The sequence below is a fragment of the Gopherus flavomarginatus genome, chromosome 1 (assembly GCF_025201925.1).
Source record: "Gopherus flavomarginatus isolate rGopFla2 chromosome 1, rGopFla2.mat.asm, whole genome shotgun sequence".
Taxonomy (NCBI): Eukaryota; Metazoa; Chordata; order Testudines; family Testudinidae; genus Gopherus; species Gopherus flavomarginatus.
Window position 1 is genome coordinate 309,718,475 of NC_066617.1, and position 16,003 is coordinate 309,734,477.

Here is a 16,003-nt window from a genome sequence, read left to right on the forward strand (position 1 = left end):
GATGGAAGTTTTCCTTTGTTTAGAGTTTCAGTTTCAGCCGGAGTGAAAAAGATCAAGTAACCAGCCTCTTATCAGAAGAGTAAGTTTTAGAAAGGGATAAATAAGTTTATGTTTATTTTCTTTGTAACTTGTCTTGGTACCATTAAGGGAATTATCAGATTTGGGTATTCTTGTGTGTATTAAGTTTTTTGCCCAGGGGAACAATCTCTGTGTTTGGAATCTGTTGTCTGTGAGAGTAGCTGGTATGCTAATCTCTCCCAGAGGGTTTTCTTTTACCTTTCTTTTCTTTAATTAACAGCCCTTTTCTTAATACCTGATTGATTTTTTCCTTGTTTTTAGATCCAAGGGGGTTGGAACTGGATCCACCAGGAGTTGGTGGGAGAAAGGAGGGGGGATGGTTAATTTCTCCTTGTTTTAAGATCCAAGGGGTTTGGATCTGTGTTCACCAGGAAATTGGTGAAGTCTCTCAAGACTACCCAGGGAAGAAAAATAGTGCTTGGGGGTGGTGGCAGCGATACCAGATCTAAGCTGGTAATTAAGCTTAGAAGTGTCCATGCAGGTCCCCACATCTGTACCCTAAAGTTCAGAGTGCGGAAGGAACCTTGAAAGCAGCTCATATTGTGGGAGTGAATTACAGCGAATTTGAGTGTCCCCTTCCAAATACAGGTTAATTGCCATCCAGGACACAAACTGCAAAATCCTGCCTGGCCTAGGGAAGGAATTACACCAAACCCTTAAAATCCACTGAGGGAGTCTTCCTGTCCTCATCCACCACAAATTAGTGAGGAGTCAGATAAAGGGTCTGGTAAAGTGAAGACAAACAGTTCCTAGACTGTGCACATGGGAACAAGGTTACCACAGTGGAGCTCAGGGCCCTTTAACTCACCATGGGACCCCTGCTGCCGCTACCCCAGGGCTCTGGCAGTGGGGCTCACGTGGTGCTTTAAAGGGCTCGGGGATCCCCACAGGGGCTGGAGCCAAGGGCCCTTTAAATCCCCACCCGAGCCCTGGTGCCGCTACACTGGGGCTCCAGCAATGTGGCTTGGGCAGCGCTTTAAGGGGCCATACCAGCTTACTTTCACCTCTGGGCCTATCCCCTCTTTTAGGGGTTGAGGGGTGGACAGGTAGAATGGTGATGTAATTTATCACGTGGGCATGGGAGTCTTAGTGGTGACAACACTTCATGATGAGCCATGTGTATTATTTTAAATGTTTTTAAACATAACGATGTGAAAGGCACATTTTAAGATTGGGGGGCAGGGAGACTGTGGGGCCAATCAGCTTGGGAGGGGGCAATAGCTGACTCTGGAAGGAACTGAATCCCCCAGGGGGCTGTGTTCACAGGCCCTGACTACAGTAGCAGCCTCTTTCTGTCCTCACCCCATCCCAGGGACGGGGTCAGAGCGTGTCCTATGAATGCCCCTTGGGTGCCCACCTCCCCCTAGGGACTGGACTATGTTTAACTCTTTCGAGCACCCCACCCCCTCCTGGCTCTCTCGCGCACGCTCCACCCCTCTGACTCAGGCCGGGAGCTGCTTGCACAGGCGGCGGACGTCCGCAGTTGGCCCCGCCCCTCAGAGGAAGGCCAGTGGGGGCGGGGCTGGCACAGCGTGAATCGCGTTTGTTTAATGGTGTCCGGCCTCGGAGCTGGCTTGTCCCTAGCGGGGCCCCGTAGGGCGCCCTCACTCTTTCGCCCTGTCATGGAAGGTGCCGGAGCCCCCTCGGAGACCCTGCGCTACGCTGAGTACGGGAGGGTCCCTGGCGGTGGCCGGCAGGGTGAGCCCGACATGGACAGGGGGCTGGTAAGTGTGGGGCAGGGAGCCCGCGTCTGTCGCGCTCCTTGCCCTCCCCCAGCCACTAGGATGGCGGTTACCGCTCCGCGCCCCCAGTCCGGCCCTGCCCTGTGCCGCGGGGAAAGGGGCCCCGAGGGGGACTCGCCGCCCGAGGTCACGCGCGCCTCAGCCGTTAGGGATAAATCCTTGGCGCAGGCTGGAGAATTCCGGGGCGCAAAGGCTCCTGGAGCCTGCTGGGGAGGAGGGAGCCTGCCTGGTTCCTGGTGCCCGGCACTGGGCACCGCAGGGAATCACGCTTGTGCGTGGCGGGGAAGGCCGGCGCCGGGGGGGGAGGTAGGGGAAATACACCTGAGAGGGTAAATGGGTTCGTGACTGTCACTCTAGCACGTGTTCCGTGCCACCGCCACAGGCAGTTCTCCCACCACTGCTAATACACTGCAGCTCCACCGGTGGGAACCAAATTGGGAGTGTTGCCGGCACACAGGGTGCCCGAGGACAGCAACAGTGGGGGTGTTGGTCGCCCGGTGTGCCGCGCCAATAAACACACCAGGGTGGAGAAGCAAACCAAGTTTATTTGAGATCTCAAAGCGGTGCAGGGAGATTGACTCAGATCAAGCACACCTAAAACAAGCAGTCTGTTCCTTTATATCCATGAGAACTTTTCTCACTGACTAGAATCCCCCCTTTCCCCTCCTTCTCCTTCCTCCCCCTGTAGCAATTATGTAAGCGCAGGTGCATTAAGCTTGGCCGCGGCAGCTCGTTAGTAAGTTTTCCTTCTGCAAGTTATCTTGTCCTTCTGCTAAAGGTGCACAGGCCTCATTATTTCTGCTTTAGACCAGTTAGAACTGTTGCAACTGATAACGGCTGTTACACCTGGCCTTTTAGGTCGATTAAAGTTCAAACATGGAGGGACTCTTGTCTGCTGAGGCCTAAAACCAGGAAGGCTCCATACTCTTGTGGCCTTCCACCCTCCCGAGTTACGTAGGGTTATGCTTAGTGACACCAACAACTCCCTCCTTTGAGAATACTCAACAAACTTTTGGCTGAGTGTTCTCACATTTAAAGGATAACATGTGATTAAGCTCTAGGGAGCTGGAGTGCTTTACAGCAAGCAAGCAAGAGAAGAGTAACGATACACAACACCACACCAGTGAGCAGGAGGTGAACAATACCTTCCCCTAGTTCTCCCAGGTTGAGTAACCAGCCCCAGAGGGAATCAGAAAGAGGAGGTTTCCTTTCCTGGGCCTTCCACTGTTCAAAAGCCTGTTTGGCTGACAGGATGTGCTTGTTAATATCCTGTGCACTTTCTGGAACATAAGTACAGCATTCATCCCCTATAAGGGCGCACACCCAGCCCTGGGAAGCCACACTTCCACCCAGGAAGTGTCCAAGTATGTCTCCATGATCACAGATCAGATGGTATTCCTGATGTGTCTGTAAGGGCAGTGGGCCAAGTCTGGTACTCAAGATCACTCCGAATGGCCATCAGCTGGTCATTTAGGAAATCACGAATTCCTAAACATACTAGATCCCACTGCAATGCCTTCCCAGCCTCAGTTATATTTAATACCATCTTTTCTTGGTGTAGTACTATAATACACCTGTTATTTAACTATTCTCAGGTACTGTCAAAAGGCATTTCCATTAATAGCATACATTATTAGTCACTGGAATGGTTTCAATACGGGTAAAATTTCTAGTAGCAGAACAAACTCTTTCGGTACTTGTTATTTAAAATCCAATTAGAGATATATATATATATGCTGAAGGATTTATCCAAAACACAGGGCGCAGCCTGTAGAATAAACCCCAAAATCCAATTAATACCACATTCCCAAACATGGGTCCCACAAATGTCCTCCCACCAGTGTATAATTCTTTGTTTCTTCACCAGGGTCAGTTCCTTATGTCCTTTCTAGTCAGGAATTTCTGGACTTTGGCAATTTCAGTGGAGCGAGTGTTCCTTCTTCTTTCCCAAAACAGTCGTGGTGCAGCATCCTTGTACTTTTTCCCTACTGTCCAGAAGGCACAGTGGAACTAGAAGGTGAAATAGGCTAATCATCAGTAGGAGAATTCTCCCGATGTGGAGGGGTCTTTTTGCAGTGAGAATCTTGGGTCCATGCAGTCAGTCTTTGACATTTTACAGAGATGTTGGTAGTCACCGGGACTTAAGGGCCTTTCCAGGGTGGAGCCAGAGCAGACTTTCGTCGGTGGACCTTTACATCAATCCCGTCTCCTGGTTCCAAAGAGTGGCAGGGCTGCTAGGGTCTTTGGGTAGCGCTTCTTTACCTGTGAGAAAAGAAACTTAACACATTTCATTAGTGCCTGGCAATGTTTTGCAAATCTCATAGCTACGTGGGCAAATTCAAGCCCTCCTTTTCCTGGTTGTTAGCCAAGTCTTAACTGTGAGCAGTGTTCTTGAATGGAGTCAGTGTCTTATCTATAGCCTGAGCTTGCTATTTTATTTTATTTTTTTCAGTTAATTCATTCTGTTCTTTGTCCTTCTTCCCTTCTTGGCTTCTTTTAACCTGCAAAGGAAACTTCCACTTTTTACTTATACACCTTCTTCCTAACAATGAAGACATAAACATTGTCATTATACAGTACATTAGTCTTTTTATTTAATATATGCCACACACACCCTTTTACTAAAATAACCTTATTACAGAGCTTTGGAGCAACAAGCCAGGACAAGCATACCCACTTTGAGGAGTTAACTCAATACAACCTCTAGTCCAATAGCCTTGCACCATCCCCAGCCCTCTGGCTAGAAATCTGAGGTAGCCAGAAAGATCCCATGTACAATATAGGGAGTGGGTTAACTTTTCATGTCTTTGCTTTCAAAGACTGTTGGTATGCAAATTTTAACAACAATTTTGCAATTAACAGTTTGGCCAATGAAATTTCTTTTTCTTGAGGAAATGCATTAGACTTTAGTATATCACATTCTCCTGATTTATCCAAACACTTTGTATTCCAAGTTGAACAAAACAAATATCTGCATTTTAATTTAACCTTTTTGTTTGATTTTAAACTAGACTATTTTATAAAAATATTAAACACAAAAATTCCGGCCACAAGGCAAACACCACAGGACAGAACATAGAACACAAAACATGATTCCTATTGTGCCAGTAAATGCATGGTACGTTGAATGCTGTTCAGCTGGCATCAGTTTTCTCTGATTATCTGAAAGACAAAAAAAAGAGAGGTCTACCCACCCCTTCTGGGCAGACAATCATCGCTTGAAATATACAAATACTCTTGTTGGCTTCAGGCAAAACAGAGGAATTACCCCATAGTTTCTTGTATTTGTTTCATAGGCAGCCCAGGTTTTGAATTACATAACACTGTATACATTCTTCAGCTAATTCAACTAAATTGTTCATAGCCAAACCAAATGATTGCAATCCAATAACTTCTTTGCCTGAATTTATTTACAAACATTTCACAGACACCAAAAACTTTTTTTTTCTCTTTAGCATTTTTACAAAGTTCAACTGCTGTTTCGTTCAGCAGCTACAGAGTTAACTTCTCACTCTCCCTTAAATCACTTGCTTGTCTCCCAACAGCCACTTTTATCAACTTAAATCACCATTCCAAGTAAGTCCTGGGTATTTGAAATCTCCATGCTTACACTTACTGACTCCTTCCTTCCACTACACCCTTAAAGTTTTCCAACCTGCTTTCCAATCTCTCTCTCTCTCTCTCTCTCTGTTGCCTGCCTGCCTGGGCCCGATCCTGCTTTTCTTGCTGAACCGTCCCTTCCATGGGCACCAACTTGTTCCACTACCAGTTTAGCTAGGAGGGTGGGCTTCTCATCTAGCCCCCACCCCTCCTGGTCTCTTCCCTTAAACATTCTTACTCACAAGACTACCCGAGTCCTCCTTCAGGAGGCTTGCCACCTGGACAAAAACACATGGCCCATTGGGCAAAGGCCATTTACTTAACATATAATTTAAAGGACTATTCTTAGAGGGTTTACCCAGAGGCTCATTCATCTGTTTGACACCTAAACAGAAAAGAGAATTACACAGAGAGCAGAAGGAATTACAGTCTAAGACAGACTTTCCCACTTCTATACACTGACCGCTACAGGGGACGGGACAGAAGGATCTCAATTCGACCTCAGAGCTTCCTCGCATGCATGGCTTCCACTCCGAGGAATTACGAACGAGAGGTTCAGTTCCGCCCACACTCCTAACGCCCAAATGAACAGAGCAGGAAAACAACAGTAACCGGTTAAACAGAACAGAACCAGAACCAGATAGCGTTTTCTTATCCTATTAGGACTCACTTTTACTCATGCAGTTCTCAACATATAACACCAACAGTACCAAGCAAAGCAAACACAAAATAACAAGGGTAAAACAAATAGATGGTGTAAATTCTGCAGGGCTCCCCCCTTCTTAATTGCTCACCAAACTGTGACAAATTTCTGTTACCAATCTATCCCTCGTGTCAGGTGATCAGGCTGACACTACAGGATCGTTGGGGGAAGATAAAGAAAACACACCATATAACTGTATTTTAAGCTCCATTAATAAAATAATAAAACAACAACGGAGAGTGTTGGGAACGCTCCCTCATCACTCAGGAAAACATTAATGCCTCAAGCCCCTTTCATACCCGCACACGTACGTCCAGACTGGCCACTTCTGTGTATAATGTTCAGAGAAGGGGGGAGAGGTAGACTGGAGATTATCCTGTATACAGCTTGTCCAGAATTTCTAACATGCTTCCGCTCTTTGGAGGGCTGTTCTCTTGCACCCTGGAATCTTCTGCAGCGTCTCTTTCAGAGATTCCAGTCCAGGTCAGCTGCCTGCGGCTTCTTCAGTGTCACCAAGCCACACTGGCTCCGGGGTCACAAAGGCACACTGTTGGATCTTACTGGACAGTTAAGCTTTGCAAATGTAATCTTAGTTCTGTAACTTGTATTGCCTTCGGTTCGCCTCTGTCTACATTTTTTTCCTTCACAGCCAGCTGGGGCCGAAAGCAGTTTTTCTTTGTACTTAGCATAGTCTGCTTTGATTCTGGACCTTGAACGCAGAGCAATCCCCCCCTTCCATCCCTGGGCCAAGATGATTTTTAAATTAACCCGTTCCTTTCCTCAATAGACAAATTTGCTCACCCTGTGTCAGGGCTTTTTGGTGATTAAACGCTCCTCTTAGATGTATGATCTTATCTAGATTGAAGTACCTTCTAGTGGGCATTGTTTAGATGGATTTTCATGCATGTAAATATTCCATTTCTCTAAATACCTGCAGGTTGTTGAACCATAATGTACGTACATGTAATATGCTGGGGTACCCTAGGGGGTGAGGTGGAATGTTTAGACTGCCCCCCCCCCACCCATTTTCCACTTACACACACAGGGAGGGTGCCCTGTCCGCGCTAGCGGCTCATAAACTAAGGATTTTTCATTACAGAGTACTCACACAAGAGAGGCTAACGAGGATGGCCACAACCCTCCTACACCTCCCTTCAGCAAAGAGCGTTGGCTAGTCTCTGGGCGTCGGCGCCGCTAACTCTGATTGCATCCAGTGAGATGATCAGACTGTCAGTAGCCCACACGGAAAGGGGAAGGGAAGATGGGTACACACACTCCTAGACCCAGGCAGCTTCCTCACTGGACGATGCCAAGCCATGTCAGCCCACCATGGGTCGGACCTCCTAAAGATCCACTAGTTACCGGGCTTGCGTTAGAGTAGTCCTGGTCACGAGCTTTTGCTTCACAGGGTGCTCTGGGCGTCTTCCGGTAACAGTCACTCACACTGGCCCCCAGTACCATTCTGCATCTGATTTTGCTTTTTAGCTACAACAGGAAGAGAGTGCACTAGGACATAGAGTCTCCCCTTTCTAGACAGGTCCCTCCTTTGTCCCTGCACTATCCCTAACCTGCTTTTGGATCCTTGCACTCTGCCAGACAAAGGGAAGAACTGGAGCTAGTGGGGTATTTTTACAAGAGCTCTCCATACAAACAGCTTCAGAAGCTACCCATTTACTGACAAAACAGGAGTAATTGGAGGATCATGTTATAATTAAGTGATCCTTCCGGTGGCCACCTTTCTGGTCCTCTAGTTGATATTGAGACCAGTCTACTATACAGAACTTTTTAGTTTGCTTTTAGTTAGTGGATCTGGTCCAAGCACTTCCCAATTCGCTAGAATGCATTCTAAGGGTGTACACCGTGCCCTGCCTGTACTTTGTCCCTGCCCCATATCCTAGGGTGACACTGGGCGTCCCCAGGTCATAACAGGCAAAAATCCAGACCACTGGACTGTTCCTACCTTATCCAAGGGACCGGTTCCTCACCGTCGCCCTCAACTGCTTCTCCACTACTCGAGCGCGTTGCACCATTGTGCCCTCTGGGGTCAGTCGAACTGTGTCTTCGCCGAGGCCCCCGGTGAAGTCACCGGTGCGCGCTGGGCGTCGGTCGTCGCCGCAATCCGTCGACCACCAGGAGGGGTCCGGGCAAGGCCAGCTTTAGCCTCAATGCCCACCCAGGGACGCCAAAACTGTTGCTGGCACACAGGGTGCTCGAGGACAGCAACAGTGGGGGTGTTCGTCGCCTGGTGTGCCGCGCCAATAAACACACCAGGGTGGAGAAGCAAACCAAGTTTATTTGAGATCTCAAAGCGGTGCAGGGAGATTGACTCAGATGAAGCACACCTAAAACAAGCAGTCTGTTCCTTTATATCCATGAGAACTTTTCTCACTGACTAGCAATCTCCCGTTTCCCCTCCTTCTCCTTCCTCCCCCTGTAGCAATTACGTAAGCGCAGGTGCATTAAGCTTGGCCGCGGCAGCTCGTTAGTAAGTTTTCCTTCTGCAAGTTATCTTGTCCTTCTGCTAAAGGTGCACAGGCCTCATTATTTCTGCTTTAGACCAGTTAGAACTGTTGCAACTGATAACAGCTGTTACACCTGGCCTTTTAGGTCGATTAAAGTTCAGACATGGAGGGACTCTTGTCTGCTGAGGCCTAAAACCAGGAAGGCTCCATACTCTTGTGGCCTTCCACCCTCCCGAGTTACGTAGGGTTATGCTTAGTGACACCAACAGGAGCCCTGCCCTAGCTGGCTGCTACCGCCAAGATTTTAAGCTCCATGTTGATTAAGACCTCAGTGCTGACCTGGTGCTTAAAAGGGGTGACTGGACTTGATTATAGTCTGACTATCTACAAATACTTAATAAAAGGCTGTTCAGTCTAGCAGAAAGTAACACGATCTAACAGCAGGAAGTTGAAGCAAAACAAATTCAGTTTAGAAATAAGGGGTAATTTTTTTTAACAGTGAGTGATAATTAACCGTTGGACCAATTTATCAAGCATCATGGTGGATTCTCCATCACTGACAATTTTTAAATCAAGATTGGATATTTGCTTAAAAGATCTGCGGTAGAAATTATTTAGGGGAAGTTCTATGACCTGTGTTATACAGGAGATCGGACTAGATCACAATGGTCCCTTCTGGCCTTGGAATCTAGGAAAAAAAGTTTGTTTTAACAGTCTGGGGCCTGTGTACACAGGAGTTTCCCCCACTTCTATTCCCTAGTAGAAACAGGGCCTAGGATTATTTTATTTGCGTACCACAGAAAGGCATCTGTAAAATTTTCATCTGATGTTTTATTACTTTAATTCTAAATTTAAATTATTTTCTGGGCTCTGAGAGTTACACTTACGAAATTTAATTCTCATCAGACAGAGAGCCTGTGAAGCACCGGGTAAATTGGGGAGTAAATGGAGGTAAAATGCCTGCTGAATTTTAGGTGATGTGGTCTACTGAAAAGATTTTGTACCCTTATCTAGTGTCTGTTTATGTTCGTTTTGGTGATCAGTTCATGGAACAGTGAAAAATAAAATGGAGGCAACTGCATGGATCAGTTCTTAAAACATTGGCCACAGTTGGCATTACTGAAAGTAAACATGCTTCTAGTGCAATGGGGAAACTTTCACCACTTAAAATATCCCTGTGCTATGTTTTGCTTATGTCATTATTTGTTTTGCCATAGCGCAAAGAATTTTTCTACTATGAAGGGACACTATCAATTTAAAGAAAATCACTTCTGTATGTATTTTTCATCCACTGTTCTTACAAGTTAAGATTACTATAACTTTAGAGCTCTCTCTCCCTCCCCCTTCTCATCTTTTCTTCAGTAGATTCATTTTGTGTGCTTTTGACAGCACTTCATGTATAATTAGGTTCATTGTTTTCTGTGTAGTCTCTCTTAGGGTTTTATAACACTGCCATCCATCATTGTAGTAGCTAAGTGCATTCCACTTAAAATGAATAGCAGTAGTAAAACTCCTAGTGGACTTGGTAGTCTCTGGTTCTTCTCCCCTTTCTGGAGGGGGGAGACCAAGCTCCACTTTGGGTATTGTGTGTTGTGCTTGTGTTGGTTGTTTCATTGGTTGTGTTGGGTTTTTGTTTTGTTTTTTTGAGGAGAAGGATGTTATCTTGCTATGGTAAAAAGGCTTTTTCAAAGAGTCAAGTTTTGCAGTATTTTCTAGAGAGGGTCAGACTCAGGATTCACTTAATTCCCTTAAGAAGTTCATTCCATAAAGTCTATGGCATAGACAGTTCTCCTTAGCTGAGGATCCCTTTGTTCCCAGCTCTCATGTGCTTCATCCTGGGTTTTGTGATCTGCATTGTCCTTGCACTGCTGTCAGAGGGGTTCATAGATAAAAATTCAGTTAATGTAGCTGGAACTGATGCATTAATTGTGTTGACGATTAGCATTAGAGCCTTAAAGTGGCATCTGAAACTGAGTAGGTGTGAGTGTAGGGATTTGAGTTCAAGCCTTACGTGCTCATGGTGATCTAGAACCTGGAGAAAGCGGGCAGCCACATTTTGTACTATTTGAAGTCAATCCATTGTTTTCATATTCAGCCATAGATGTTGAAACTAAGAGTGCTGGGGGTGCTGCTGTAGCTCCTGTCTTGAAATAGTCATAACCAAAATACATGGTTTCAGTCTTCAGCATCCACACTATAAAAATTGTTCCAGTATCACTGCATTTTGCTCCAGTGAATGGTAGTAATCCAGCCTAGAGCTGAAAAATGAATGGATCACTGTGGCCAGGTCCTTGTTGGAAAGGAAGGGTGGAAGTTTGCTAGAGTGCTGGAGGTGAAAGAAGGCATTTTTATTCACTGATGCTATCTGATCATCCAAGGATAGTGAGATGTCAGATTTTAGAAGGTGTCTTTGCACTGATTCAATGAATAGGGTTTGTCCTTCAATGGATGGTTTTGACTGTGTCTCAGCTAGTTCTTCAAAAAGTTTCATCATTTTCAGTCTTGGTTGGCATTGGTTTGAATCAGCTATACTTAATCCAAGAGTTGATGTTCTGTAGGCTTTCTGATATCTTAGTGAGGATGGTTGCATTAGTGGTGAAAAATCTTGTAACTGAGTGTCATCAGTAGGGCCCAAATTCACAGTCCATTTTAGTCAATTTCTCAGCCAGGGGATTTTAAAATTAGTCATTTTCTGTTTACATCTGAAATTTCACAGTGTTGGAACCGTGGGTGGATAGCGTGGTGGGGGCAGAGTCACAAGGTTATTGTAGGGGGTAGTGGGATTGTCACCCTTGCTTCTGCCCTCCTGCCTTCAGAGCTGGGTAGCCAGAGAGGAAGGCTGCTGGCTGGGCATCTAGCTCTAAAGCCAGTGCCACCAGCAGCAGAAGTGTGGGTCATCGGGTCTGGGGGGTGGGTTACCATATATCTGGTTTTCCTGACAGTCTCCTGCTCCAGTGTTTGCGGGGCAGGGGGTGACAGCTGGAGATGCAGCCTCACAGTGTGTGTGAAGGGGTGACAACTGAAGACAGGGAGATTGCTGCAGCCAGGGGAGGTTCCCGGAGGTATGTCTGACCCGCTGTGGGAGCAGCCCCTGCCAGGGAAGAGAGAGCCTTGTCCCTTCTCATCCCCAGCTGGAACTAACAGCTGAAGCCCTGCATTGGGTAGGAGCCCCTGAGTGGGCACCAGATTTCATTCAGAAAAGAGATTCATGGTTCATGAGGCATATTTCACAGCCATGAATTTGGTAGGGCTCTAGACATCAGCATATTATTGGCAGCTGAGCCCATAGTATGTCACTATTTCTTCCAGTGGTTTTGTATATATTGAAAAGCAGAGGGAGTCATCTGAATCTCTCTGGGATTCAGCAGGTGAGGGCCTATGGAGAGAAGGAGTAATTAGACATCACTATTCTGAGGTCTGTTGGATAGGAATGATTGGAGTGACTGCAGTGCTGTACTATCTACTCCTGTTATGCCTGGTAGGCAAGTTAGCATTATCTTGTGGTCTGGTGTGTAGCAGAGAAACCCAGCAATATGCACATGGGCATTGTGCCTGTGTATGTACCATGTCCATCTTTTAGGGCCACTAGGACTGTCTCTGTGCCCTAGCTTGAACCAGACTGAAGCATCCAGTCCATCACATTATGTTGGAGTTTGCTGCGTACTACTTTCTGAATTATTTTGCCCAGGAATGGGATTTTGGATACAGGATGAGGTCTTCAGGGTCGAGTGATGACTTCTTGAGGATTGAGCAAGCTATTCATTTTTCAAAGAGTTTGACTGATACTGCTCTCTGAAGGAGATATTAACAGAATATATTGGTCAGCTTCCCCAGTTTCAGCATGAAAGACGTACGCAAATGTGTGAGAGAGAGCTTTCTAAAAATAGGAAAATGTGATTGTAGAATTACAGATATTGGCATGGGACTTGCTAGATGGAATACCTGAAACTACTTCTTTCACTTTTTGAAACTGATTAGATTTCAAGTTTATTTCTTTTACAGTTAATTCAAAATCAAACTAAGGGACATGCCGAAGTCAACTTTGATTTCAAAGGGACTACACATTTTTAAAGTTAAGCACATTCTTAAGTACTTTGCTGAACTGGGTCCTAAACCACTATCAATAGCCCAATCTTATCAATTCTGATGAGCTAGAAAAGTGCTTTCTCTTTCCCTGTCCTTTGCAATATAATTTAGCCACTTAAAGGCCTAAAAAACAGTAACACAAGAAGTCCACAGAAGTGGGGAGGGGGAGGAAGAGGGAGAGGGGAAGTCTGCGAGAGAGTGCCTCTATGTGTGTAGGGGTAGTGTGTGAGAGAGACTGTGTGTGTGTTGGGGGAATGTGTGAGTGGTTGTGTATGTTGGGGGAGTGTGTGCGAAAGAAAGAGAGACAAAGTGTGTGTGTGTGTGTGTGTGTGAGAGAGAATGTGTGTGTGTATTGGGTGACTATGTGTGTTACCATGCTGTCTCTTTAAGCAGAGCACTCACCAGCCTGAACACTTGTTCAGATAATGGTAGGCAGCAGCCACTCCTGAGCCAAAGGCTGGTGCAAAGACAGGCACCCGCCCCAGCTCAGTGTAGACCGGGTACACTGGCAGGAGGGACGGGGACACCCAAACATTAGCCCTCTGCCCCTCTATGCAGCAGATCAGGAAGCTCCTGAGGCTCGCAATCTGGAGCAGCTTGACTCTCTTTAAGTGTGGCTGCACATAGCTCTGTATGGTCCTAGTGCTGGGGAGAGCAGGATGCCACGTTCGATTCCATGATTCCGTCCATGTTCTTACTAATGCGGATTTCATAGTGCTCTACTCATAGGATTCAAAGCTCCATGCTTTGACTCTTCTGTATAAACTGATATGTCCTAAAAAATTAACGTAGAGACTAGTTTTACGTTAGTATCAGGTGGTTCTGTTATTCCTGCACAATAGTCCTGCAATAAAACTTTACATGTGGATGGAAATTTGATATAGTCGATGTTTTACTTTTTCTTTCCTCTAATCCTCTTATTGAATAGAACATCACAGAATTATGGATTACAGAAATTTTACGTTTATAGATATTTCTTCAATTGTTCTCCATGTCCACTGAGGGGGGACAAGAAGTAATCTGGCTTAATATGCATCAAGGGAGATTTAGGTTAAATATTAGGAAAAAGTTTCTAATTACAAGGATAGTTAGGTACTGGAATAAATTACCAACGGAGGATGTGGAATTCCTGTCAGTGGAGATTTAGAAGAACAGGTCTGAGAAACATCTGTCACCATAAGTGCCGATGCTGTGGGTGCTCCAGGGCTGGACCACCCAGAGGAGAAAAAACAGTGGGTGCTCAGTACTCACTGGGAGCCCTGTGGGTCAGCACCTGCGCCTCTCCTGCCCAGTGCCTCCCGCCCACCGTGGATCAGCTGTTTTGCGGTGTGTAGGAGGGGATGGGGGGAGATGAAGGAGTGAGGACAGGAAGAAGTGCGGAGGGGCATAAAGAAGTGGGGGTGTAGCCATAGGTGGACCTGGGCAGGCCACGGGCTACCTATTTAGCATCCAACCAGGCCCACCCTAATCAAGGGCGAAGCCCCTTGAATCCACAAGCTGGGGCTCCCACGCCTGGCTTGGTGTGTGTTGGCCTGGATGTGTCCCTCTCCTGCTGGTGCTGCACACTGCTGCCCCAGTCTCCGGCCCCCGTGCCTGGAGTGTGCCTTGTTCGGGTGCATTTGGGCAGGGCTAGCGCTGATGCCAGAGACTGGGGCAGCAGCGCACAGCGCCGGCAGGAGAGGGAAGTGGCTAGTCGTGCAGACGGACATCAAGCCGGGGTTGGGAGGGGCAGGTGGATGGAGCTCAAGCCCCGGTGGGCCCCTCCCCATGCGCACGCCCTACCGTCTGTGTGTCCCTGGCAGCTTCATCTTCGAGTGGCTGCTGAGTGCTAAGGGCCAGCTGGAGGGGGTGAGGGGAAATGGGTGCTCCTTCCCTGCTACTCCCTCCCCCCCCCCGCTTGCCTGCCAACCCAGTTTTATTGTCCAAGCTACACTGGGGCTTGGTAGAGGCTTGGAGGAAGGAGTGGAGTGAGGGCTGGGCCTGGGGCAGAGTGGGGGTCAAGCAACCCCCGGTAACTCAGTACGTCGGCGCCTATATCTGTCACATCTGGTCTAGGTATAGTTGTGTCTGCCTCAGCGCAGTGAGATGGACTTCACTAGATGACCTCTTGAGTTCCCTTCCAGCCCTTTGTTTCTGTAATTCGTTACTGCTGTTAATGCAACACAGTAGATTGAGAATTTGTGGAGAGAGGAATTAAATCATTGCATCTTTTTGTTGTTGTGTTATAGAATAAAAGCTGTTGAATAATGCATCTTGAAAGGGTCATGAGTTGGCCTCTTTACACTTGCGGTATATGACGTTCTTTGAATTGATATAATGGAAATAACATTTATTTGGGGGGTAAACACTTTTTCATCCTCTATTTATTACCTAGCAGTGTGGTCTGTCATGTCTGAAGTAGGCTTTCTAATCTCTGTCTTCTGCTCTGCATTTCTTTTAAAAAAAATAAATGTAGCCTTTGCTGATTCAGCAACACTTTCCTTGCTGTTGTCTGAACCCAAAAAGCTTTGTTATTGTACATTGAACTAAATAGTAAGAATAAAAATACTGCGATCAGCACAATAGGGTATACCAATGATTAACCCAGGAGAGCTGATTCACTGAAAAAGAAAGAAGTGTTTGTGGGTCAGCTGCTTTTGTCTTCTGTTCCATTACAACTTCATACATCTTTGACATTAATTTGTTACTTGGCTGTTAGGGGAATACTTTAAATGTAGCTACATCTAAAGCCTATATTTTACAAATTCCTTAACAGTACACTTTTCAAAATATAAACCTTAAGTAAGCATGCTGTTGAAAGTTAATGACCCTTTATTCATACTGTTTCTAATATGCTGCATGTATAACTTATTTTCAAGCAATGAGAGGAAAAAATAGTTTGGTGATACTAGTCTCATATAACAGAAATCTCTTTGTCCCCTCAAACTGCTAGTAAATTGCCTTTTAACATCAACAAGAAATCTGTGAGCTTAATTCAAGACTTATGCTTTTGATATCAGTAATACTTAGCACGTTATAGTTTCAAAACAGTGTAGAAACTGATTATTCTTTAAAATATCCAGCTGAGATAAGTGGGTACAGATGAGAACACAAAGGGAAGGCTAAATGATTTACGCCAGGCTACTCACTGAGTCATTAGTAGTACTTGGAGTTACTGTTCATTCTACTGGACCTCATGATCTGTCATTAAATGACACAGTATTTTTATGTATAAATTTAGATTCATCTTGGGTCATGTGGAAGAATATAGGATTATCAACTTAGATTTTTAGTGGATTTTTCTACAGTAGAAACTTCAGTTTAGCACTACAAATACTGAAATAACAGTTGAG

General features: G+C 45.9%; 1 protein-coding gene and 1 long non-coding RNA gene across 2 annotated transcripts in view; one reads left to right on the plus strand and one right to left on the minus strand.

The window, feature by feature from the left end:
* The first annotated feature begins 1,628 nt into the window (after nt 1-1,628).
* Nucleotides 1,629-16,003, plus strand: part of DNAJC15 (DnaJ heat shock protein family (Hsp40) member C15) — a 50,542-nt gene continuing 36,167 nt past the window's right edge. Inside the window, exon 1 of the mRNA XM_050951956.1 lies at nt 1,629-1,802. Within this exon, the coding sequence (XP_050807913.1) occupies nt 1,629-1,802 (174 nt within the window). The remainder of the gene's footprint in view (nt 1,803-16,003) is intronic.
* LOC127050477 (uncharacterized) lies at nt 3,334-7,209 on the minus strand. The gene is made up of 2 exons (XR_007774239.1): nt 6,435-7,209; nt 3,334-4,982 (listed from the first exon to the last, which is right to left on the minus strand). It is a non-coding gene; the product is annotated as an uncharacterized LOC127050477 (long non-coding RNA).